This window comes from Pogona vitticeps, chromosome 1, assembly GCF_051106095.1.
Source record: "Pogona vitticeps strain Pit_001003342236 chromosome 1, PviZW2.1, whole genome shotgun sequence".
Classification (NCBI taxonomy): Eukaryota; Metazoa; Chordata; class Lepidosauria; order Squamata; family Agamidae; genus Pogona; species Pogona vitticeps.
The window spans coordinates 83,524,385-83,549,464 of NC_135783.1; the positions used below are offsets into that span (position 1 = coordinate 83,524,385).

A 25,080-nucleotide genomic window follows, 5' to 3' on the forward strand; every position below is an offset into this window, starting at 1 on the left:
GGTTTCAAAAAATACCAGAGGGAGAAAAAAGTTTGATTTTTTTTAAAAAAACCTGGTCACCCATCCCTACCCATTCCCACTGGGCAGTAGGCTTACTATAAAAGGGTGTATGAGGATATTTTGTCTCTACTGCCCTACCGACCTATTGTCTGAGATGTTATGCATTTCCTCTTTTGTTGGCCCAGGGTCCCTTCTGAGAGTTTAAGCACTCCAGAGAGGGGTTTCCTACTTTAGTGCATTTCTTCCACCAAGGCAGCCAATGCTTGTGAATCAGTGTGCTAGTATTAGACAGGCTTTTTCCTTATTCCATGAGGCTTTTTCATGGCAGAGGCCTAGTGGCTACCATGCTTATGCTGATCAAAGCCTGCCTTCACTTGCCTAGCAAATCCTTCCCAACCTCAGATTTCTGACTACTACTGCCAGGGCAAGGTGGCATACACACCTGCCCACTAAAAATTGTGGTCTGACTCTTGAGCAAACCCTGGTATAACTCCCTTCTACCTGCAGCATTTTGAAGTCCTTCCTGTGATTAGAAATAATAAAAATGGGAAGACTTCAACAGTCCAATTAATTCAGAGGTTGGTAGGTTTGGTGGGTCTGGGGTCCAATTTTCTGCCCTCCAGAAGGACACACAGACTATCCCAAACACTTGTGAGGACCTCCACAGATGGGTTCTCCAGCAAGGAAGAGCCTGAGGACCTGGTACTCTAAAACCTGACGGTTTGGTAAAAGTGGGAAGACAGCAGTGAGCTCACAGGAGGGAATACAGATTATAAATGCATTTATCAAACAAACGAGCAAAATCCTGTTGGTGTAGTTAATAGTGGAATAAACCAGACCCAGGCACTGGAAACAACTGAAATTAACTGAAATGTTTCCAACCCCCCATTTCAGTTTCCAAGGCTTGCTACGGCTTCCTTTCACCTGAGAAAGCCTCTGGATGAGGATGGGGAGCCTGTAACAGCCAAACATCACAGTTGAATTGATGCTCCTAGGATCAGGACTGCCAGCAGAAGCCTCCCCCTCCTGCATCCTGAGGCTTCCAAAGATTTCATCTTTGGCCTAAAAAGAGCCATGGAAAGCCTCAGAATCTGAAATACAGAGATAGGAATCCTTCAATATATTTTCGGTGCCTGGGTCTGGTTTAGCCTAGTGTAACTATGTCAACAGGATTTTGCCCAATAAATAATAATTAAGGATTAATAATAATTAATGGGGCGGGGAAGAAGGATTTAGACCCTTCAGCTAGAAGATTCACTATCTGGAAAAAAATATTTTAATCACTGGGGATAGGAAAAGCAGGGAAGAATTCTCATAAGAGTAACATAGATTAACACTGCTTGGATGCTGAATTCCCAGCAAGAGATTAACAACCTCTCCCATCCTATTTAGTTGGAGTCGCTGAAGTAATATAGGCAGTAGCCCCTGATGCAGCCATTATGGCTGACCTCTATGACAATGTGAGCAAATTCCAAAAGCCCAGGGCCCACACAACCTTCCCTTCAGACCCACACTTTCTGCCCCATGATATCCTCTAATATTTTTAACAACAACAACAAAAAGTGCTCCTCATAGCCTCCAGGGATGTGGAGGCAAAAGAGCCTCCCCCTGCCCCATCAGATTGTTCTAGGCCTGTAAATGCCCTTTAAAAAAACAGCATTAAACAAAAGTTAAATCTTGCTTTGAGAAAAACCCAATCTTCATTTAAAAGATTTCAGAGATAATATCTTGAAATTACTTATGAGAAAGTGCAAGGGTCATGTGTGTGCATGTGTGCACGCACTTGTGTGTGCGTGCAAGTGTTAATATTAACAACAGTTTGGAGGCTTTTGGTGACATGGGGGATGTTTGGAAATGCTGGGGACCAGATCTGATCCACAAACCACGCATTACTTACACCTGGCTTACACCAGCTCAACAACAAATGTACAAGCAATCCTTTCCTGGTAAAAAGTTTGATAGGAGAACACTGATTTCACATATTTTTCATGTAGATTACTAGTGGTTCTTTCTGCTCTTAAGCAGATCTACCCATGTGACTCCAAACGAAGCCAAATTAAAGCATGGCAATTGTTTCCTACACTCATGCTGATATCTTGTGGGTAAAAAGTAAAAGAGGAATGTATAGTTGCCATTGCTGGTGCATGGAGCAAGCATTTTCATACCCTGTTTCCCTGAAAATAAGACCTAACCTGAAAATAAGCCCTAGTATGAATTTTCAGGATGCTCGTAATATAAGACCTATCCCTAAAAATAAGCCCCAGTGAAATGAAACCGCACCCTCCACCATTGTGCAGCAACCAGAAGAAGATGACATGACTGTCTTTGAAGAAATGTAGATTACTGTACATGAGGAAAAAAAAATCCCTGAAAATAAGCCCTAATGCGTTTTTGGGGCAAAAATTAAAATAAGACCCTGTCTTATTTTTGGGGAAACATGGTAGAATCATAGAAAAGTGAAGTTGGAAGGGGCCTACAAGGCCATAAAGTCCAACTCCCAGCTCAATGCACGAATACAATCAAAGGATATCTGCCAGGTGATTATCTAAGTTTTTCTTGAATGCCTCCAGTGTTGGAGCACTCACCAACTCCCGAGGTAACTGGTTCCACTGTCTAACGGTTAGAATGTTTTTCCTGATATTAAACCAAAATCTGGCTTGCTTTAACTTGTGCAATTTATCCTAGTTTGTAGTGGCTCTTGGGAAAAAAAAACACTCTGAAGGAATTTCTGTTCATGGCTTACCAACTATGCTATGAGAGAGGGTGGGGCAGAGTTCTTTCTTTGTCATAAATGAATGCTAATGTTCTACTTTTTCCTCTCAGAAGATACTCCCACTTTGCTGGATGGTGAAAGACTAAGCCATACTTGGTTTTACTGGAAAAGAACTGCATACACAGTACACTGAGATTGGGCCTGACATGTGTTTGCATGAATCTGAACCTTCAGGAAAGATGCAGTTATGCTATGAATCCATCAACAGTTCTTGCATAAAAAACAGCTGGTCAATAAGCATGCATATTGCCATGTATACCTTCATGTTATGTGTGATCCTGGCCACTGTAGCTGGCAACTTGACTGTCATCATCTCAATAGCGCACTTCAAGCAACTCCACACACCCACCAATTTCCTCATCCTCTCTATGGCCACTGTGGATTTCCTCCTAGGATTCTTTGTCATGCCGTATAGCATGATCAGGTCAGTGGAGAACTGCTGGTATTTTGGAGAATTCTTCTGCAAATTCCACACCAGTGTCGATATCATGCTGAGCACAGCATCCATCTTCCACCTGTCATTTATCTCTATTGACCGCTACTATTCTGTGTGTGATCCTCTGCGATATAAAGCAAAGATAAACACTTGTGTTGTGTTAATCATGATTGTTGTGAGTTGGATATTCTCTGCCATGTTTGGCTTTGGACTGATCTTCTTGCAGTTGAACATGATCGGCGCAAAAGAGACATTCTACAAACTCATCTATTGTGCGGGAGGCTGCTTTGTATTCTTCAACGAAACTTCTGGGGTTGTGGCCTCTGTGGTTTCTTTTTACATCCCCGGATTTGTCATGTTATGTGTCTATGGGAAGATATACATTGTAGCCAGAAGGCAGGCCATAGCCATTAAAGCTGTTGCGAACCAAGTGCAAGTAAGATTTGAAATGGAGCGTCAGATTTCACGTAGTAGAGAAAGAAAGGCTGCCAAGACTTTAGGTACAGTGGTCGGAGTTTTTCTCATCTGTTGGTTCCCATTCTTCTTCTGCACTGCCACAGATCCCTTCATGAATTACACAACCCCGCCCATTCTCATTGATGCACTGGTTTGGTTTGGTTACTTGAACTCTACATTAAACCCCATTCTTTATGCATATTTTTACCTATGGTTTCGAAAGGCCTTGAAGATGATTTTACTGGGGAAGGTTTTTCAGCATGATTCATCCAGAACTCAACTACTTTCGGAGTGAAACTTTGAAATCTGAGACTGGTTTCTTTAGTATTTTATGACACGCTACTTTTCAAAGTGGAAGGCAAAAGAGAAATAGCAGCTACAGTGGTGTAACTTTAAAAGGGACCAGAGAGACCTCTCTCTCTCATATTTGGAATTTTAGAGCTTTCACTCAGGAGATTAAAGCTCTCTTGATCTATCAACTTTTAGAGCCACTAAAATTGACCAGTACGTGTTATTTATCAGATGACAATAAAATGCATGTGTAGGTAAAAACATTATGTTTGCTTCTAAAACCTGACACCAGCTATGGGTGGTGTGAAGATCAGGATTGACGGGGGAACCTCACTCCAAAATATTGTGGTGTATCTCCTGTCCTGGTCACAAGTTGTCACTGATATAAGCACTCTGAAATGAAAAAATGTGGCACCAACCAAGTCTATAGTGAAATCATCCTTCCTACAGAAAACCCATAGAAACTTTTACAGAATCACATATTCATGTTTCTGCTGTTCCCTGTTCATTTTGTGTAATGGATCACATTGTTTGGTTTATAATGCATAAACCTATGCATTATATCTGGGTCCTTGTGGAGAGAAAGGTGGGTCTTTGTGGAGAGAAAGGTGGGGTATAAATTAAATAAATAAATAAAAGTAGGTACTGTGGGTGTCATGCACTTCAGGGGGAGTGAAAGGAAATCTTAGAGCTTAGAAAAGTTCCTTTTATGGAGCTATCATCCCCAAAATATTTTTTCCATCTTGGACATATTTGTCTTTTTATGAGACTGCCATACAAGAAGCTTTACCTACTACAACTATTTTTTTACAATCAGTGCTTTTTCCAAATAAAAAAAAATCTTGTTCATTAAATTTGTGAATGTTTTTTTAAAGTAAAGATGTCTGCACAGCTACCAGCCTATTGATAAACAGAAAAGTGAAGTGATTGTATTCAAGCCTTGACTATATCAAGGGCTAACCAAATAGCTCTCATCCAAGTTTTAGCCTTCAATAAATGTTTAATGTTGCAGAATAAATCCAAATTCACCACAGTCTCAACAGGCTGTTGGAGGAGAGAGGGACAATTAGAAAAGTATGTAGATGTGTGTATGGACTTGGAAATGGCAAGGTTTGAAACAGATGCATCAATAAGGGATATATGGTGCCCAATGAATTTTATATGTGTGCTATCAACCTTGAACTCTACATTACACATTACATTGTGTACAGTATTTATATGATTTTCATTTAAAAAAGCAAACATTAAGGACACTGTGACAAGCCATGTGCAAGCAGAATGTTAGGCTAGAAAAGTTATTTAACCATTCCCTCCTCGATTTTTCATCCTCTGTAACTTTTAAAACCTGCAGTAAAACCTTTACATTTGTGTATTTCAAATCCACAAACATGATATACTAAAAAAGTTCGTTGCTGCCAATGGGACTTCCTTCCTACAGCTAAGAGCAGATTTAGAGGGAGGATTTTCCTGGAGACATTCTGTACTGGGGAAAAAGACATTATCACTGCCCCATTTCTGCTTGCTTCAAAACACCAGGCGCACATTTAATTTCTTTCATGTACACATTAATTACTTATATCCAACTAACTGAATATCATATGATCTAGTTTGGCTTGCAGATGATCATGCTTGTGAACCTGTTATTGAATATGCCTGTTCACAGTATTTTATTTATGAGTAAAATAAATAATGTTGCAATTAAAACATTTTTTAAAAAAAATGGGCCATAATGTCTGCCAGGTAGGGAAGGGTAGCCACACATAAAATTACACACATAAAATTACAAAAGTACACTCAAGCTCACACATTTATGCCAGAATTTCTCTTGAGGTCTGACTGCTGTATCATATAACAAAGAGTCTTGTGGCAGCTTAAAGGCTATCATGTTTTCTTTGTTATAACCTCTCTTTCCCCTCCAGTTAGCATCTCTTATATCTCTTCAAAGCAATTTGAAATGGTTCTTTCAAAGTTAGCACTCTATCAAAGAAATGCTGAAGATTACCACACTAGGCTGAATCGTCAGATCAGTTCAGATCAATAGTTATGGAGGTGGAGAAGGAGAGAAGAGATACACAAAGAGAAGGAGATAGACATGGAAGGAAGGAACCCGCCAGTAAGAAGTGAGTGAGCATGAGTATTGGGGGGGGGGGGAGAGGAAGATGGATAGAAGGATGGACACAGCTTCAGCAGCCAGGCTAAGGACTGTCCATCACAACCAGAGTGTCTGCTGGAGATACCAGCCCTGTGAGTATTAGGTGTCCTCTTCCCCAGCGCAGAAACAAACACGTATCCTCACACACAAACAGACACAAAGATTAATGGTGGCTCATGCTGTGTGCCCATCTTCTCCTCCATCTGCCTTTCTAATGTTCAGATCTGCTTTTATTCATTTTTGGCTCACTAGTCCCAATATATTATTAGTCACCAGCTTCCCCTTCTCATTCATTTATTTCACATGCTATTTTACTTCCTGTAGATTTCAGAATACATATTGAGTGGGCATGTCATCTTAATCTTTTGCTGAAATAAACAGCTTCTTGAACCTTTATTTTATAAGCAACTTGTTCATTTTCTCACAAACTGTCTACTGTGGATGATATCCAGCTGTTGCTTTGCCTAAATGGACAATGCTTCCATTCCCACGAGCCACTATTAATTTTCACACGTCTGCCTAGTTAGCCTCAGTCTCCATCTCTCTGTAAAAGCTATTTCTGTGGGTTGAAAAATCGTATGGAAAAAAAATGTTATATGAGGTGTTATACGTAAGTTGTGGAGGGCTGAGACAGGTAAAAAGAACCAGGGGAAGTTGGTTGCCCTAGCTTTCATGAGTGGAAGGGCTTTCTTCTAAGTCAAAGTCACCATTGGCTACCATTTAATAACAATGCACTACTGTTATAATTTATAATTAGGAAATAGATGTATAACTAAGTTCCTTTTCATGCAGATACAAGCTAGTGTCCTTATCAGAAGCATGTGAAATACAACGTTTGAGTCTTTCTTAAATACACTGAAAAGTGAGTTAACTCAGTTTTTCTGATGTCTAATACATGTTAAATTTTAAAAATGAGTATGTTTTCATTATTGATTTTAATACAGGCCCTCTTACTTCCTCATCTGGTCCATTTCTCCTTTTCTGCTCTTATGATACATTAAGTTATTCATACTTGTCAAATGGGACAAAATTAGTTTTGAGACAGCCTTATGGCCTTATACCAAAATAAGTTTAAGTAGCTTACTCAAGAGGACTAAGCCAATTACATTAATGCATTTAAGAATCAATCCCATCAGTGGTTACATCAGTAAAGAATAAGGCAAAATTGGATGAAATGATAGCAGTTTTGCCTCATAGTTTCTGGTTTTGAAATTATGCTTCAAGCCAACCAGGAAGTAAGCCAGACTCCTGCTGCAAAATTTACTGGCAGGAAACATGTTCTGGTGCTTCTCAAACTTATTTACTGAGCAAAAACAGGCAGAAATTGAAAAATAATGCTATGGTTCACTTACCTTGGGATGGACACCATGAACTCAATGGAATTTATCTGTGAGCAACTTGGTGTCTACAGGATTGGACTGCAGTGAAGAACAGGAGTCAGGTTGACTCACACGACATTCTAAAGACATAACATAAGCCCTAGTCAGGCACTTAAAAGTGTGGCCTAAATACATGAAGATGCTGAATGCACTACCTTAACCAACTCTGTCATCATTTCTACTGATCTCTGGAAGGTCTCATGTAGAGCACCTTTGCCATCAATTGGGGCCTTCTACACAAGTTTGTTATAAAATAAAAGAGCACCATTAAATCACTGTTGAGGGCAGAATCCAATCTTTTTCTATGCAAACCTCTTGTATACAAACTGGAACTCAACTGGGATAATTACGCTGTTCTTCAGCACAATGTGCCAGTAGATTGTACCCCAGCAGTTTCTCACCTGGATCACAGCCTCCCACACTCCTCTGCAATTCCTCTACAAATATAAATACATTTTGGAATAATGGCCAGAATACTATTGGCATTCATTTAAATTTTGCTGCAGGTATCTGGTCATGCACCCAATTGCATAACCCTAGCACCTTGTCAATTAACCACAATTATCTATATAGCAAGTTATGTAAATCTCATGTAAACACCATGAAGATACCAGCCACCCTACAAAGACTTCTAAAGCCTTAAAAACAAACAAACAAAACCAAAACTTTTGAAATAAGTAGACATTACTTCCCTGCAAGAGAATCTTCTTCTAGTGTGCTTCAGAAGAATAAAATTTCTGCTAAGCTGACAAAATACTTCCTGGGGAGCTTGTGGTATATTGGGAATTGTAAAAGGTTCATACAAATTTCCACAAGGAATATAGAATATTCTTTATTTTAGATTAACAATGTTTTCCCTTAACTCCTCAAAGAATGCCATGGATTGCTCAGAATCTGGAAATGGAAGCAGTCCTAGAAAACCTCAAGTCAATTGATATCTGAGAAGCAGCATATATGTCCACAAGTAGAGGCATTGCTGTCACAGTTTTTTGGGAATTTTGCAATAATTATTTCAATCTGGTCTTTCAGACAGCCGCATTCCCCATCAAACTTCTTCATCCTGGTTTTGATTCTCCATCTTTGCTCCAATGCTGTTGATCATTTCTATGCCATCTGTCACCCTTTTCATTAATCATCCAAAACTGGTGTCCTAATAATTTGATAGTTGATTGTACATTGAATTACATTGTTTTGACTTGGATAGTTATGAACTATTAACTGCACATTCTTGTCCATTTATATTTAATAAGCTGTGGGGAAATGTGTTCTTACTTGGCTTCATCATTCCTGGTTCTGTAATGTTTGGAATTAACACAAAAATATCTAAAGTGCCCAAAAAGCACATGAGGATCATGAAAAGCAAATCTGAAAGCTCAAGTGTTAAAAGCCATAACCAGCCTTCCGAAAATAAAGATGGGGAAATACTACAACTTTGATTATTGAAGGGGGCGATAGAGATTGTGGGATGTGAAAGTGTCCATAACTGGCCATCCTGATAATGTGAACAGAATTCCAGCTATTATAGGAAAGGCTGGAAGGGTATGTAGGAATGACAGATATTACAGTACAGAGCACTAGCATATCATTATGAATATAAGACCACAAAACCTGATGAACAAGCCCATTCTCAGTTTCTTTCTGTTCTATCTGTATCACAGGTTTTTTTGCTTTCATGGATCACCATCATTTATGCTAACTCTGTAGCGTTACTTAAAAAATCAGTGGCCAAAATCCTGTTGAATGTTGATGGCAGTATAAGTGCAATGGCATATCTCAGAGGGATGAACAACCTCTAATTGATGAGTACCCAACTGAATTCCTAGTCATGTGCCAATTATGTAATTTGGCATGCTGCTAGGAATTCAACTGGAGACTTGTTAGTTAGTAGCTATTTGATGCTCCATGTTATGTCATTGCACTTATTTCAGCATAAATATACAGTTGGGTTGTGGCCATAGAATGCAAAGACACATTGAAGTAATCCATATCTGAATAGTAATTATGGCCATTGCACTATTTTATCTGATGCTACACTTCATTATCTCACTGAGGTGTGTGGTTTTTTTAAACTTAAGCTATTACTTGGTATTAAAGGTTCCCAACTTCTAGTTACTTTTCAAGAGCATTTTACATTATTTTGACAGGATTTTCTCAGCCAGCATCCTACTGGTTAATTTGTTGTTGTTTAGCTGTTAATCTTAGTTTGAATGCTCCATCTGGAGACAGAGGTGGGGAAATCAAAGCATCACACAGGAATAAATGTTGTAGTTTTTCTCCATCCATCCAATAATCTAATACCCATTTGTAAGACACAACTAAAACTTGCATTGTGGTGCAATATTTTAATATATTTTCTATATGTGTTTTATATTAAAATAGTATAACTATATATATGGGGAAAACAAATTTTAAAATGTATATGCATTCTATTTCTGTCCATCTTGTATTATCACACTACAGTGATCCTAGTTGTAAATGAATATTGTTGGACATGATGCCCTCTGCTGCAAAATCACTGCATTGCAGGTTGGCATCTAAGTGAAACTTCCTCTGCCTCTTGGAAGATACAGTATGCGACTGAATAAAACTTTGTGACCAGTGAGAATTACAGTAGTTTGCAGGATTGGGGGGGGGGGGGGAGGTGAATAAGCAAGACACCAGGAATCGCTAAAAAGGTCGTCAATAATTGAGCATTCTTTTCTTTTTGCCCGTCCCTAATTAGGGGCCACAGTCTTGTAATGTAGCAGGAATGGAAAAAACAAAGAAAAGAAAACCAATTATCCAGGGTTGCTACCATCCCCAACAGCACATACTGCATGACATGTAGGAGGCCTGTTCTTCCCCCACCCGGCAGCCGGGTGTACAGATGCTGCTGGCTTAGGTGTTGTGAAAGTTGTGCAACAAGAAGGATCATGAGTTGTATTGCTGGTGCTTCTCTCTATGTCTTTCTCCAAATGGCCTGATAGTCTCATGCAGCTCTTTCTTCAAATCATTTTCCCTGCTGTTGCCTTTTTGGTATGCTAACAATGTTCAAAAACAAAATTCTTTGTGCTGATCTCCTCCACCAGCAGAGAACTTGGGTAAAATCCATGATCTGAAATGTGAAGTCAAAGCCACCTCTCTCCATACACATCTCCAATCAGTTCATCAAGGGCCAGTTCATAGTAGGAGGTATCTGTTGCTCTCCTCTGCCGGGTTGGCTTTTTCTTTTTTCTTTTCCTCTTTTCGCTTCTCCTTCTTTCTAACTTTTTACGCCTATTCTTTTGTATTTGCTTTAACTTTATTGTACTTCAGTTCTAGTTATACAGTACTGAGTTTTAAGCTAGTTAGTTTTGCTTTGAGCCTCTCTTGTGTTTCTCATTTTGATTTTTTTTTCTCCTCTTTTTGTGTTTTGAGTTCTGCTTTTGGGTTTTTCACTCTCTCCCTGACCCCTCCTGCTTGCCTGGGCTTTGCCTGCTGAAGATAGAAGTCCTTGAACAGAGGCTGCTGTGGTCTCGAGGAATGTTGGGTGGTCTCCCTGCTCCTGAGTATGGGCATTTTCCCCACGGTAGTGAGATACAGCTTGCGCCACAGAGGTTTGGATTGCAGCTTGGGAATGTGATGGCTCTGGTGTTTTTTCAAACATTGATCACTATGGAACTTCCTGGTAACGCACTAGAACTGAGGGGATCTGTGGTTGCTAAGGACGCCGAGACAATGCTGCTGGTGGCTAGCCCCGTTGTGAGGGTATTGTGCTTGCCCCAGGTGGCTTTTTTCCTCTTGCTGCCATCATCCCCTGGGGGTGCGACTGTTGGCGTTCTCTCACAGATGACCCTGTTTTCAGCTGCTATTACTCCTACTTCTGTTCCTGGCTCTCCTGGCTGATATTCAAATGAACCTGGTCCATCGCCTTTTGGAGAGATGTTGTGCTGTGGTTCCAACAACGGCATTTGGGCCCTTGGAGAGGGCAGGCCATTCCATCTCTGCCATCCATTAACAATACAGAGAGGAGAGACATTAAACCCAGCAATCCTATTCAAGTTACAACTTTTGTTCTGGCTGGCTGGAGGAGGCAAAGTCCCTGTTATCTACGTGCAATGGGGAGGGAGGGGTGATGGGGGGACCTTTTGCCTATGCTCTTTTTAATGTTTATTTTATTCAGTTTTCCTTAAATTGTTTTCTTTTGGCATAATTTTAATTTGTTTATGTATATTTGTGAAGGAGAGCAAGCTATTGAGCCGTCCTCAACAAAAAATATACAGGAGGAAGCGTGTGGATGTATGGAGGCTGTGCTTATAGAAATAGAAGAGGAGGGAATAAAGGAGAGGAAGGCAGTAGAAGTACCTCAGGCAGAAGACAAGGAGGAGGGAAAAGGGGAGGAGCAAGATTTGATAGTGTGGGAGGAGGTTATAAAAGAGTGGGGTAACAGGCGAGAATTTTGAATTGAAACAGACCAGACACGGAAGAGTATTAGGGATTGCGCGGTACAAACTGAAAGAGAAGAAACCTCTGATAAGGTTTGTGACTTGCTAAAAGACTTTCTGAATTTAAGGACAGGAGGAGAATTGCTACCAGATCCAGAATTTACCTAAAATGGAGAAAAGGGGAATAAAGCCTTTAGAATGAACGGCAGTGGTTTACCCCCACAACCAAGGTGGAGGAAGGTGATTCGTCCCAGTCCCTCCTACAACGTCCCACCTCTAGAAGTGGACTGGGCGAGACACCCCTGCTGTGGGACAGTGTTCGCTGTAAGGAGCACACCTTTGAGGGAGATGACTGATCGTGAGCACTTTGGTCCAGCCCCAATGTGAGAAGTGACATATTTACGCCGGGAACCAAAATCTTAAATTACAAGACATTACCAGAACGGAGTTGTTTTGATCCTTTTAATTTGGTTGATTATGATGTTGAAGTTAATAAAGTACAACCAGTTGAATTTTCAAAATTGTGTCTACCTCTTATTCCCACCAAAATGAGGGAACCATCACCAGCTCCTGAAGAACTCAATCACAATATTGTTACTGATGTCTGATTAATCTGGATCTTATTGCATTTATTATGTTACAGTTTGTTTATTTTGCTTGATCATTTATCTGATTTGATTGTTAATTTTCTTACTAATTATTGGCTACTCTTTAGTTGTTAAACCTTTTGATTTCTTTTTTCTTTCTTGGTTGGCATGGAGTGGAAGGCTTGCCCCCCCAGAGGGGTACTTTTTAAAATCAGAGTGATTTCTGGCAGAGGGAGATATGGTGTAGGTGCTGTTGCCATTCATTCCAGAAGAATGGTGAACAGATGCTTGAAATCTGTTCACTGTTCTGGCACTGTGACCTCCTGCCAGACTGAGGTAGTCAACTCAGCTGGCCCTCCACTCTAAACCTGGTGTTGTTGAATGCCAGATCTGTATCAAATGTTCCAGATTATACAAGATCTGATTCTGGAGGAGGATGCAGATCTGGCATGCATAACCGAAACATGGATGGGCAGGGAAGGGGGCATTCCCCTGACTCTTGCCTGCCCTCCCAGTTATGCAGTCCAACATCAGGGTACACTGGAGGGGTGGGGCAGGGGTGTAGCCATTGTCTACAAAAATAACCTTCAGGTTGCTAGGCGTTCTGCTCTGGTGACGCTGGGTCTAGAGGCCCTCCACGTGTTGATTGGGGCCAGGGATGATATAGGGATCTTGCTGGGTTACCACGCTTTCCGCAACCCAGCCATTTCCTTACTGGAGCTGGCGGACTTCATCTACACAGCACCGTTGGGGTCCCCAAGGCTTTTGGTCTTGGGTGACTTCAACGTGCAAGCGGAGGCAGAGGTTTCCGGTCCAGCTCTTGAGTTCTTGGAGACCATGGCCTCCTTGAACATGTCCCAACATGTCAACGGCCCTACCCACGTGGGTGGCCATACACTGGACCTGGTGTTCTCCACTGAGCAGAGTAAGTGTGCTCTGATGGTGACTGACCTTGTGTCTGTCCCCTTGTCATGGTTGGATCATTGCCTAATTAAATGCAATCTCACTGTGGCTCTCCCTCCCCGCAGGGAGCAAGGACCTGTTTTAATGGTTCGCCCTCAAAGGTTATGGGATTCTATAGGATTCCAGGACACCATGAGAAGGAGTCTGGCCAATTTGACTGGCGCTCCTGTTGAGGCTTTGGTTGATAGCTGGCTGGCCGCCGGAACCAGGGCTGTTCACACGATCACACCTAAATGCCCTCTCCGGCACAAAGATCACCCTTCGCCCTGGTTTAATCCAGAGCTGTGATCAATGAAGTGAAATAGGAGAAGGCTAGAATGCATATGGAGGTGGAAGCCAGCGGAAAATAATCAGGATCGCAACTAACCTCTACCAATCTAAGGTGAAGGCTGCTAGTCGATCTTACTTCGCTTCCCGGATAAGTGAAGCCTCCAACCAGCATGCGGAACTTTTCTGTATAGTTAGCGATCTATCCCAAGTTGGTCATAGTGACTGTCCTCCCACTAGCATCATCTCACCTGGCCTTTTAAAAATCAAAAGTGGAGGTCATCTGCCGGGATCTTACCCCCTATTTGAAAACAGTAGATTGAGCAGAGATGTCCAGCACTCCATCTTGCTGGATGAGACTTAACCAATTTCAGCCTGTGACATCAGACATGGTGGACAGAGTGCTTGACCGCTGTAATGCCACCAACTCCTCCCTTGACCCTTACCCAGCCTGGCTAATCAAAGCAGCCAGGCCTATAACATCTGAATTGGCTACGGCAATATTTAATGGGTCTCTCCAGGAGAGACACTGCCCTCAAGGAGACACTCATTAGGCCGTTAAGAAGGCACCGAGCTTGGTGGCGGACGATATTGGTAATTATAGGTCTGTCACCAATGTTTCTTTCATCAGCAAGGTAGTTGAGAGGGTGGTGGCTGGTCAGCTGCAGGCTCTTCTGGAAGAAAGCAATGCCCTGGATCCATTCCAGTTTGGCTTCAGGCCGCGCCACGGCATGGAAACAGCATTGGTCACCCTGTTTAATGACTTTCTGAGGGAGGCTGACAGGGGCAAAATGCCTTTGCTGGTCCTCCTCGATATCTCAGCCACCTTTGATACCATCGACCACTGTATTCTCCCAGGGAAGCTCTCTGAGTTGGGAATTGGTGGCCTGCTCCTTGCCTGGCTCCATTCCTTCTTGGAGGACTGTTCCCAGAGAGTGCAGATTGGAGAGAATTTCTCGGCCCCATGGAGCCTCAATTGTGGGGGGTTCTGCAGTGCTCGATTATCTCTTCAATGCTGTTTAACATCTATATGAGGCTGCAGGGAGGGGTCATTAGGGTATGTGGGGCTTCGTGTCATCAGTATGCTGATGATACTCAGCTCTACATCTCCTTTTTTTCCAACAACAGTGGATGCTGTTTCATCCCTTGAGTGCTGCCTGGGGGCCAGTTCCTCTGCCCCTTTGAAATCCAGCTTGTACTTCTGAAAGTTCTCAATCCACATACTGCTGAAGGTATGTGAACTGCCTTGGGGGATTTTGAGCATAACCTTGTTAGTGTGTGAAATGAGTGCAATTGTATGGAAATTGGAGCATTCTTTGGCACTACCTTTCTTTGGGATTGGGATGTAAACTGATCTGTTCCAATCCTCTGGCCACTGCTGCGTTTTCCAAACTTGCTGGCATATTGAATGTAGCACCTTAACAGCGTCATCTTTTAAGATTTTAAATAGTTCCACTGGAATGCCATCACCTCCACTTGCCATGCTTTCTAAGGCCCACTTGACTTCACTCTCCAGGATGTCTGGCTCAAGGTCAGCAACCACACTTATTTGGGTTGTTCAGGGCATCCAGATCTTTCTGGTATAATTCCTCTGTGTATTCTTGCCACCTCTTCCTGATGTCTTCTGCTTCTGTGAAGTCCTTGCCATTTTTGCCCTTTATCACGTCCATCTTTGCACAAAATGTTCCTTGGATATCTCCTATTTTCTTGAACAGACCTCTGGTTTTTCCCTTTCTAATACTTTCCTCTATTTCTTTGCACTGTTCATTTAAGAAGGCCCTCTTGTCTCTCCTTGCTATTCTTTGGAAGTCTGCATTCAATTTTTTGAAACTTTATCTCCCTTGCATTTTCTTTCCCTTCTGCTATTTGTAAGGCCTCCTTGGGCAGCCACTTTGCTTTCTTGCATTGCCTTTTCTTTGGGATGGTTTTTGTTGCTGCCTCCTGTACAACGTTAGGAGCCTCCATCCATAGTTTGCCAGGCACTCTGTCCACCAAATCTAGTTCCTTAAATCTGTTCTTCACTTCCACTGTGTATTCATAAAGGATTTGGTTTAGATTATACCTGAGTGGCCTAGTGGCTTTTCCTACTTTCTTCAGTTTAAGCTTGAATTTTGCTATAAGAAGCTGATGATCAGAGCCACAATCAGCTCCAGGTCTTGTTTTTGCTGACTGTCTCGAGCTTCTCCATCTTGGGTTGAAGATGGTGTATGAAATGTTTTTCTAGCGCTTCTACTCCCAACCCCCACACCAGGGATTTAAAGCCACATCTCCTAAATCGTAATCCATTGCACTACACCGGCTCCTGCTCACTGACTGACCTGAGAGTAAATGCCACTCAGTTCAACGGGGATTTCCCTGCATCTCCCACCCACTCATCGTTTGTGATGTTGATTCCATCAAAACAACAACAACAACAACAACAACGTGGACGTTGAGTCCAATGCATCTTGCTAAAATGCACACGGGAGTTCTCGCAGCTGGAACCTCCTCTGGGACTGCTTCGTCATTCAGACGAGTATTACTGCAACGACGGGTTACTCCACCACCCAGAAGACGTTGCTCAGGAAGGAGGCGGGCGGGGGGGGGGCCTGGAGAGAGAGGGCGGGGCGAAAAGGCCGCGCCCCGCCCACCTTTTCCGGGAGCCGCTCCTTCTGCGGCAGCGCCGGGGAGTGTCCGCCTTCGGCAGATCAGCTGAACGGTCGCGCGGCCAACGCCGGAGCGGAACTCGGGCAGGTCGCCCACCCTCGCCCGGAGGGGACGCGCTGAGCGGCCAGAGGTGGGCAGATGGGCGGACGGGGGGGGGGAGAAACGCGGGGGGCTGGGGAGGGGGGGCCGTGCCTTGAGCGGGTGGCAGAGCTGAGCCGGACGACGCTGCCGCCGCGGTTGCTGCACCGACCGGGACGAAAGGCAAGCGCCCGCCGACCGTCCTTAAGCCTTCGAGCTCTGGGAGGGAAGGACGTGGCCGTGAAGCGTGGCGCCCCGTTTGCGGCGCCGGCATGTGGGTGGGAGTTCCGCATTCCCCAGCCGAGGCAGGAGCCCCCTCGACTAACTCGGGGCAGTGGGAGGCTTGCGTGAGCCCGCAGCCCTCCAGGTGTTTCCCCAGCCGGTGCCGCTTCTGACCCTTGCGCGAGTCCCTCTTTGCCCCGGTCGCCCCTCCCTCGCTCCCGCCTCCCGGATTAATTCCCAGCCCGACGACGTTGGTGCCGGGGACTCCGGTTTTTCCTGCGTTCGTTTCCTGACGCGCCCGCTTGCCTGCCTCCTCCCTATCGCCCGCCCCTTAGTGCTGGGGTGTGTGTGTTTCAGAGCACACCCGCCTGGATGTGTGCGAAGGGTGGCCATCACCGCCGCGGTTGCGTGGCGGGCAGAGGATGGAGGCACATGATGCCAGCTGGGGATGGAAAACAAGCTTCTCTTTCTGGCTTCGCGTGGCACCTCCCTCCTCCGGGTGGAACCATCATGTGACAGGGCGAAGGACTTGCAGGTTCTCTCCTCCTCCCCCTCCGCCAGCCCAGTCCTGTGAGGGCCTTCAGAAGATTAAAGGAAATCGTAATAGGGCTCAGATGATGTGTGCAAGGGTGCATGGAGATGCACACGTAACCATAAAGCAGAGGGAGAGCATGGTGAGTTGCCTGGTGCCATGTATACTCCTCGTTGGGGATACTATAGGATATTCTCTTGGGAATGTGCAGGCTGCTGTGCGTTTCTTGCCCCTTGTGGATGGCTGCAGCTACTCTGTGGTTGACAGAAAGAATTCAGTAGCATCGAGGGTGAATAATGATGCCACCACTTCAAAGTTCTGATTATTTGTGCAGGCCAAAAATAAATTACAGTCCTTTCTTGCATTTCTGAGAAATGCTGTTGGGTAAGCTTGCTTAAGCCAATAGGGCTCCTTCACACAATGTGTGGTTAACTAGGCATTCGTGGCCATGGGATGTCATGGCGCCTGCCAACTTGGAGAGCTCTTTAAAAAAGGACTGAACTAATTTACAAAGGATCAGGCTGTCCCATAGCCACCAGTCTGGATGGACACCTATTTCCTCCCATGGCGGAGGCCATCTTCCTCTTTATATTAGCTGCCATGGAATGTGAGTGCAAGTGCATCAACAACACGCATTTCCCCATGGGCAGTTGGGTAGCCACTTGTGTGCACAGAATAATGAACTCAATAAATCTTTTATTTGTAAGAAGGGGGGGAAAGGGACTGGTAGAGACAGGGTTGATGAGACTCTTCTCGTCTATATCTCTTTTGAAATGCTCCCCAAAAGTTCTTGGTGTGGAGAGGAATGTGGCTGTTTCTTTGTTTCCTTGTTTTATGACGTTTTTGGAAATGGATGTGGCCCCACAGAGTTTAAGTCGGTGTTTCCCAACCTGGAGATCACAAAACTCCAAGGGGATCAGAAAGTGTTTTCTGGGAGGGCTACAGGTCACCTTATATGTGTTGTTGCCCTTGTTAATTTCTTTCTTGGGCTTTTGGAGTGGGATGTTAAAGTTAGTATGTATGTGTATGTATGAGAAACAGGCCCTTTAGGGGAGCAAGAAGCTTCTGCTTTTTGAGAAGGGATGACTTTACTCCATTAAAAATGCCTCTTTGTGCAAACATGGCGTGGGGTCACAGGTTAGGTAAAGGTAAAGGTTTCCCTTGACATTTAGTCCACTCATGTCCGACTCTAGGGTGCGGTGCTCATCCCCGTCTCAAAGCCATAGAGCCAGCATTTTTCTGTAGACAGTTTCCGTGGTCACATGGTCAGCGCAACTAGACACAAAACGCCATTACCTTCCCACTGTAGTGGTACCTATTTATCTACTCACATTTACATGCTTTCGAACTGCTAGGTTGGCAGGAGCTGGGACAAGCGATAGGAGCTCACTCCATCGCATGGGTTCAATCTTACGACTGCTGGTCTTCTGACCCTGCAGCACAGGTTTAACCCATAGCGCAACCATGGGGTCACAGGTTACCTAGCTGTTATAAAAGGGAGTCACGACTGGAAAAACCACAGCTTGCAGCTCTGAAGCATATGAGGGTCATTTAGCACAAACTAGTCTGAATAAAATAGTACCAAGTTGGCTGAAAAACTGTTGACTTGGGATATTGCTGGCTGTCAAACACAGAACTTGAAGTATCTGAAACTCAGCTCGGTTGAGTTCTGGTGGTGGCAGAGGAAAAGGAAAAGGCTGGTCTTTTTCATTTATTCCCCCTTGCCTCAGACTCTTGGACTCTTTAAAGATTTGCTGTGGAGGTTTTCGGGTCTTCCAGAACAGCCTGGGGGATGCAGAGTAAGCAGTGTAAAGCTTTGCACCCTGGCCCAGTCCTCCAGCAGAAAGCTGCTGTCAGATGCCTGTTCCCTCTGCGAACTTTGTCCTACATCCAACCCAGTGTATCTTGCGAATCATTTCAAGAGTCTGCGTCTTAAATCAGGTATGAAACTACTGAAACATAACAAGCAGAAGCTAGCTTTCATTATTTTGATGAAGACTCTTGCAGAGTTGAAAGCCAGCTTCTGCTTGGGATCCTTTAGCCCAATGGTTCTTAACCTTTGTTACTCGGATGCTTTTGAACTGCAACTCCCAGAAACCCCAGTCAGGACAGCTGGTGGTGAAGGCTTCTGGGAGTTGCAGTCCAAAACTCCTGAGTAACCCAAGGTTAAGAACCAGTGCTTTAGCCGTCTAAGTAATGTATTATCCGCCCTTGACTTTGGATTGTGTACAAGGACCACAAGAGGCTGCAAAGTTTGCTCTCCCTCCCTCCCCTCCTTCAGTCAGGGATGTGCAATGTGTGGCCTCCTAGTACTGTTGAAGGGCAGCTCCCATCAGGTGCAACCAGCATAGCTAATAGAGAAGAATGCTGGGAAATGTTGGTCACCAACTTCTGGAGGAGTGCAGTCTGCCAAACTCCTGACATAAATACATGCTGCCATTTGTGTGGGCTGAAAGATGCCTTCTCAACTTCTCATGTCTTGCAGTATATCTTGTGATGAATCTTTGACTTGGATTACGGGACTTTGTTTTCCTCAGATGTATCAACCATAATAAAATATGTCGCCATTTCCCATTAAGCTGCCATTCTCACCCTGAAAATAAAATCAGTACTTGATGAAGACCCTGCAATAAATGGCTGTGTAAACTGGCGATGTCTTGCTGTGGTTTTTTTTTTTTTTTTTTTTTTTTTTTGGACCGCAGCTCACATGATGCTTCACCCATGGGTATGGTGACTGACTAGGACTGGTGGGAACTGGAAGCTGAAAACATCTGACAAGAATGGGAAAGGGTGTACTTTTTGTTGTTGTTGCTACAATTATAATATAGAGAAATTGTATGTACAATACTGTGACTGTTTAACTGCTTTGATGTTCACTTGCTCCAAAAAGCCAAATATCTGAGATGTCGTATGAAGGTATATATAAAGTCTAGTGCCTATTTATTGTTATTTAAGGAAAGTGTTGAGACTTGCATTTTCTGCTTGTAGCACCCATATTTCTCCCAGCAACATCGTAGCACAGATTTGCTGATCTAATTTATTTTCTGTTCTCCAGAATGTAAGCTGATACATTGTTATGCATTGTTACTACATATGATAATAGGTGGAACAGTTATTAGGCTACTGTTACAGTTGTCACAGCTTTGATACATTGTTTATATTTGAGTTGTTAAAAATAGGCAGAAAAACTTTTCTATATACACTCTTCTACTTTGGGCTGTTGGTTTCTATTTAAAACACTACAAATATGGCTCAGTGGAAGAATATTTGAAGTTTACTTCTTTAATTTGGCTCTGTTGTCATGCTGAGAAGGTCTCTGTACATTCTCAGATTTTCTCTCAGAAATCTAAAGGGCTATTTTAAGGAATTTTTAAAGGAAAAATAATCTGCACATGTTTCTTCCGTGAATAGGCCGCAGCCTTAATGAGTACAGTGGTGCCTCGCTTAAATACATTCCAACTTAATTCATTCCAGCGAAATCGCTGTAGAGTAAAAACGTCGTAAAGCGAAATTAAAAAACCCATTGAAACGCATTAAAATCCGGTTAATGCGTTCCAATGGGCTAAAAACTCACAGTCCAGCGAAGATCCTCCATACAGCAGCCATTTTCTGTGCCTGTATAGCAAGGAATCCGTCCCTAAGCACAGCGGGGAGCCATTTTGAGCACCCGGTGGCCATTTTGAAAACCTGAAAAGCTGTTTTGATCATTGTAATGCGAAGAATCGGTTCCTGAAGCAGGGAACTGATCTTCGCAAAATGAAAAAATCCTATTTAAAACACTGTTTTGCGATCGCAATATGCGATTGCAAAAACATTGTCGTGAAGCGGATTCGTCGTAATACGGGATAATCGTTAAGTGGGGCACGACTGTAGTACTGTTGCTGTTGTTATGTGCCATCAAGTTTCCTCCAACCCATGGCAACCTGATGAATAAGCCCTCTCCAAAATGGCCTGTTCTCAGCTGCCCGGCTTAGCTCTTGCAGACTCAAGCCCATGGTCTCTTTAGGGACTCAGTCCATCTCATATTTGGTCTTCTTCTTTTCCTGCTACCTTCCATCTTTCCCAGCATTATTGTCTTTTCCAGAGGATCCTATTTTCTCATGATGTGCCCAAAGTAGGATAGCTTCAGTTTCAACATTTTTTACTTCCAGAGATAGCTCAGGCATGATTTGATGATCTAGGATCCGTTTGTTTGTTTTTCTGGCAGTCAGTGGTATCCGCAGAGCTCTCTTTCAGCACCACATTTCCATTTTTTTTCTGTCAGCTTTCTGAATTGTCATAGCATCACTGTCCAGCTTATCCCTGGTAGTACTAGGGACCATAAAATGGGAAGTGGGAGTAGGTGTGCCGTTAAATCCACTTGTTCGTCCTAAGTAGAGTAGACATTGCAGCAATGAGAAATACACCAGGTATGGCTAACCAAGTTCCCATTGTTACAGTGGGTCTACTTTAGTTGGGACTAGCAACAGGATTTAGGTCAGTGGAATTATGGGATGCTGTGGGCATTCACAGATGTCAGCGATGCAGAAAGTTTCATAGATTGAAAGTAGAGAAAAGAGGAAGCCCCACCTAATGAAAAAGTTAACTTTATAGTGAAAGGAACTGAAAGAGAATGTTAAAAATAACTTTGAAATCTGAAGCTTAAAAGGTTTAATTAGGCATCCTTCAGCCTAAGCTTCAGAAATAGCTTTTGCTGAGAGACTTGAAGTTCTGTGAGAGTCTCATGCCCACATGCAAAGCAGCATACACAGCTGTGAGGACCTCCTGTGCAAATATAATGTGTGAGGAGAGCTAGCAAGGTCTGGCTGTCTGGCCTTCGGCAATGAAGCACTCTTCCTTGAAGCACCTTTTTTTGAGGGGGGGGGCTTTCTTTCCCTTCCCTCCCCCACCCTAGATCAAATCTGGAAGTGACAAGGGCAACACTTAGCTCAGGAATCAGTCAGGCTGCTTCTGAGATTCAGTTCCTCCCACAAACAGCTGGCTTGATGCCCATTAGAACTTCCACTGAATGTGGGGAACTCCAGGGATGTTCTTGAAGTTGATCCAGGAAGTGAATGACAGCCAATTGACTCTGAAGTGCACCTTGGACCTCTTCATTTGGATGTCAGTGAAGATGCTGCACTCACCTTTTTGGATGTAACCGTCACTACACTTGCTGAACTTTATTTCACATGCACATGCATGAGCTTGAGATACACTTAGCTTATCCACAGAGCACTGTTATAACCTATACATTGGGGAAGACAATGAGTGGCTTAGGAGCCAGGTGTGGTCACCTAAGACCATTTTTGTGGACCAGAGGCTCCCAGTCTCTTGCAGTTTGAAAGTGTGGAATGTTTACATGATGGCCCCTTCATTCAGATGAAAAATTATCTATGACCTGAAGACCTGCAAACATTGCCCACCCTGCTGTAAATTGTGAAAATACAGGCTATCTTTGGCATTCAATTAAAAAACTAGGGAAATCAGGCGAGGTGAGAGGTGTGGGCATGCTTCCTAGCCTTGCTCCCTGCATGCCATTTTTACTGTCCTTACTGTCCTTTGAGACCCTTTGGTTCTTTTGTAGGTTCCTTGAATAATTATGTATTCTGGTTAGTAGGATTTGAAGTGTCTTGTTACACAGTTTTACCCAGCAATGAATGGGTCAGGGAGGACCCAAACACTGGCTGAAATCGTGTTGCCCAACTCCTCATGCTCAGTAGGAATTATGCCAGCAGCAGCAGCAAATTATTACTGATTAAAGGCAACTGGCTTTTGATTAAAGGCAATGTCAAGGCACATATGATTGGTATGCAAATACACCCCAAAATTACCAAAGCATGCCTTTAATCAGCAGCAATTGCTCCTTCACTGCTCATGACATCATCCCCATTGTACATGGGGAACTGTACAGCACGTTACAGGAAGCCAGTTGAATATCAGGAAAAACTTCTGAACTGTTAGAGGAGTATGACAATGGAACTAAATACATCAAGAGGTGGTGAGTGCTCCAACATTGCAGGCATTCTAGAGAAATTTAGACAAACACCTAGCATATATCCTTGGATTTTGTGATCGGGTTCAGCTTCTGCCATAGGCGGCCCCGAAGATTGCGTGGGAAGGAGAGTCGGAGGCTGGTCTGTGACTTTAACATTGTTCATTTTATTGTTAAACATATCCAACTCAACAAATGGGCCCAACATGCTTAATTCGGGTAGAACTTTGTAACTTTTAAACTTTATGTCAGGTGTCATCTGGTCACTCCTTACATGGGGGCCGGTCCAAATCACTCCCAATCGGTCATGGGTCTCAATGGGGTGCTCCGCACGGCACAAACTGTCCCACAACAGGGGTGTGTCGCCCAGTCTCCTTCGCACAGTTGTTGGAGTAAAGAGGGACTGGGACGAATCACCTTCCTCCCCTCACGCTGATTGCTTGGATATACCACCTTGGTCCATTCCAGAGGATCTAGGCTCTACCTCCCCATGTGGAGCCTAGTGGGTCTGGCAGCAAGCCTCCGCCTGTCCGAAGGTTCGGGAAGTCTTTCATCAACCCTGCAGAATCCTCCTGCCCTAAGCCCTGCTCAGTTTGTACTGCTCGGTCTCTCGTTTCTGGTAGTGCATCGTCTGTTAGAATTATAAAACTTCGTGTGCCTTCCCCTTCTTTTATATCCTCCTCCCAAATGATTAAGTCTAGCTCCTCCCCCTTTTCATCAGCCAAACAGACTTCTAACAACCCTTTCTATTTTTCTCTCTCCTGCTCTGTCTCCACTGACACTCCCACTACACAACCGCGATTCTCCTCAGAGGTCTGTCTTGTGGAGGACGGCACACTGATGTTCTCTCCTTCACAAATTTGTATTCCTGCATAGTGTAGGGAGTTTGACTCAATGGCCTTATAGGTCCCTTCCGGCTTCATTATTCAGTGACTCCATGATTTCAGTTATAGTGATAAGAGAGTAGTTGGGCTGATAATCAGGTTTCCATTAATGTAATGGAAAAACACATGAGCTTAACAACTTGAATATGACTATGGGGCGGTTTCCTCTGGAGATGGTTGTGTTGACCTACTGATACCGAAATACGAGTTAAATGCATGCTATTTTACAGTGCAGTCTGTACTCAGAAGTAAGCTCCATTGGTTTCAACAATATCTCCCTCTAGGTATGCATGCATTAAATTGCAGCCTTAATTGTGAAGCTGTTGCATGAGGAATGGCCATCATGATCATGGTAAAGGCAATATTGTTTATTTTACTGTATTTTAATTCACTCTTCTTTGGGGACCTCAAAGTGGAGTCTGTGTTTCTTATCTTGTAAGGATAAGAAGTAGTTTAGACTGAAAAATGGTAAGTGGTTCATAATCGTCTAGTTAGCTTTAGGGATGAAGAGATATTTCTCTCTGGGTCTAGTTTTAAGGCTTGCCCAGATGAAGCATTTTTTCTGGTAAAAATGTTGTTATCTCTACCAATTTTGCTGATATTTTTCTGTCATCCATACAACATAAGGCTTGTCTCACTTAAATCAGTGCTTTTTGTACCTATTAATACCTCTTTTCTGCTTGATTTTGTGTTATTTTATTTTATTGGTCTTTGTTTCATCCTGGGACCAAAGTTTAGTGGTGTTTTCCTTCCTGGTGAAGTTAATGAAGGGAATCAGAGTGTCTCAGTCAGAAGCTTTCCATTATGGGTTACAAACAAACAAATAAGAAAGAAGCTCTGTCAGGGAAATAGATTTCTAAAACATTTTGAAGGCCTTTTTGAGCAAGATTTTCAGGGATTTCCCAAAAAGAAGTCATTTTCAGAGAGTTTTCCCTTCAGTAGTTTTCTAAAGGGAAGTTTGGCTTCAAATATCAGTAAAATCAGCACTTCTTTGTAGTCAAGCAGGAGAAGGGGGAGGGCAATTTTGATTTGTCTGG

At 43.4% G+C, this 25,080-nt stretch overlaps 2 protein-coding genes across 3 annotated transcripts in view; both read left to right on the forward strand.

The window, feature by feature from the left end:
* The first annotated feature begins 762 nt into the window (after window positions 1-762).
* LOC110082859 (trace amine-associated receptor 1-like) lies at window positions 763-4,790 on the forward strand. Its single transcript, XM_020800817.3, has one exon. It carries the CDS (start codon window positions 2,920-2,922, stop codon window positions 3,958-3,960), a length of 1,041 nt encoding a protein of 346 aa, XP_020656476.3. The 5' UTR covers window positions 763-2,919; the 3' UTR covers window positions 3,961-4,790.
* An 11,559-nt stretch (window positions 4,791-16,349) lies between these two features.
* STX7 (syntaxin 7) overlaps window positions 16,350-25,080 on the forward strand; it is a 35,750-nt gene continuing 27,019 nt past the window's right edge. The window contains exon 1 of one of the 2 annotated variants that reach the window (XM_072996573.2): window positions 16,350-16,483. The gene's annotated coding sequence lies outside the window, so the exon portion shown is untranslated. Of the gene's footprint in view, window positions 16,484-17,153; window positions 17,328-25,080 lie in introns of those variants that run through there. The other variant, XM_020779902.3, reaches the window with a different exon arrangement.

What these genes read in the sequence shown, in the direction of transcription:
- LOC110082859 (XM_020800817.3), top strand. Translation starts at nt 2,920, where the DNA reads ATGTGTTTGCATGAATCTGAACCTTCAGGAAAGATGCAGTTATGCTAT.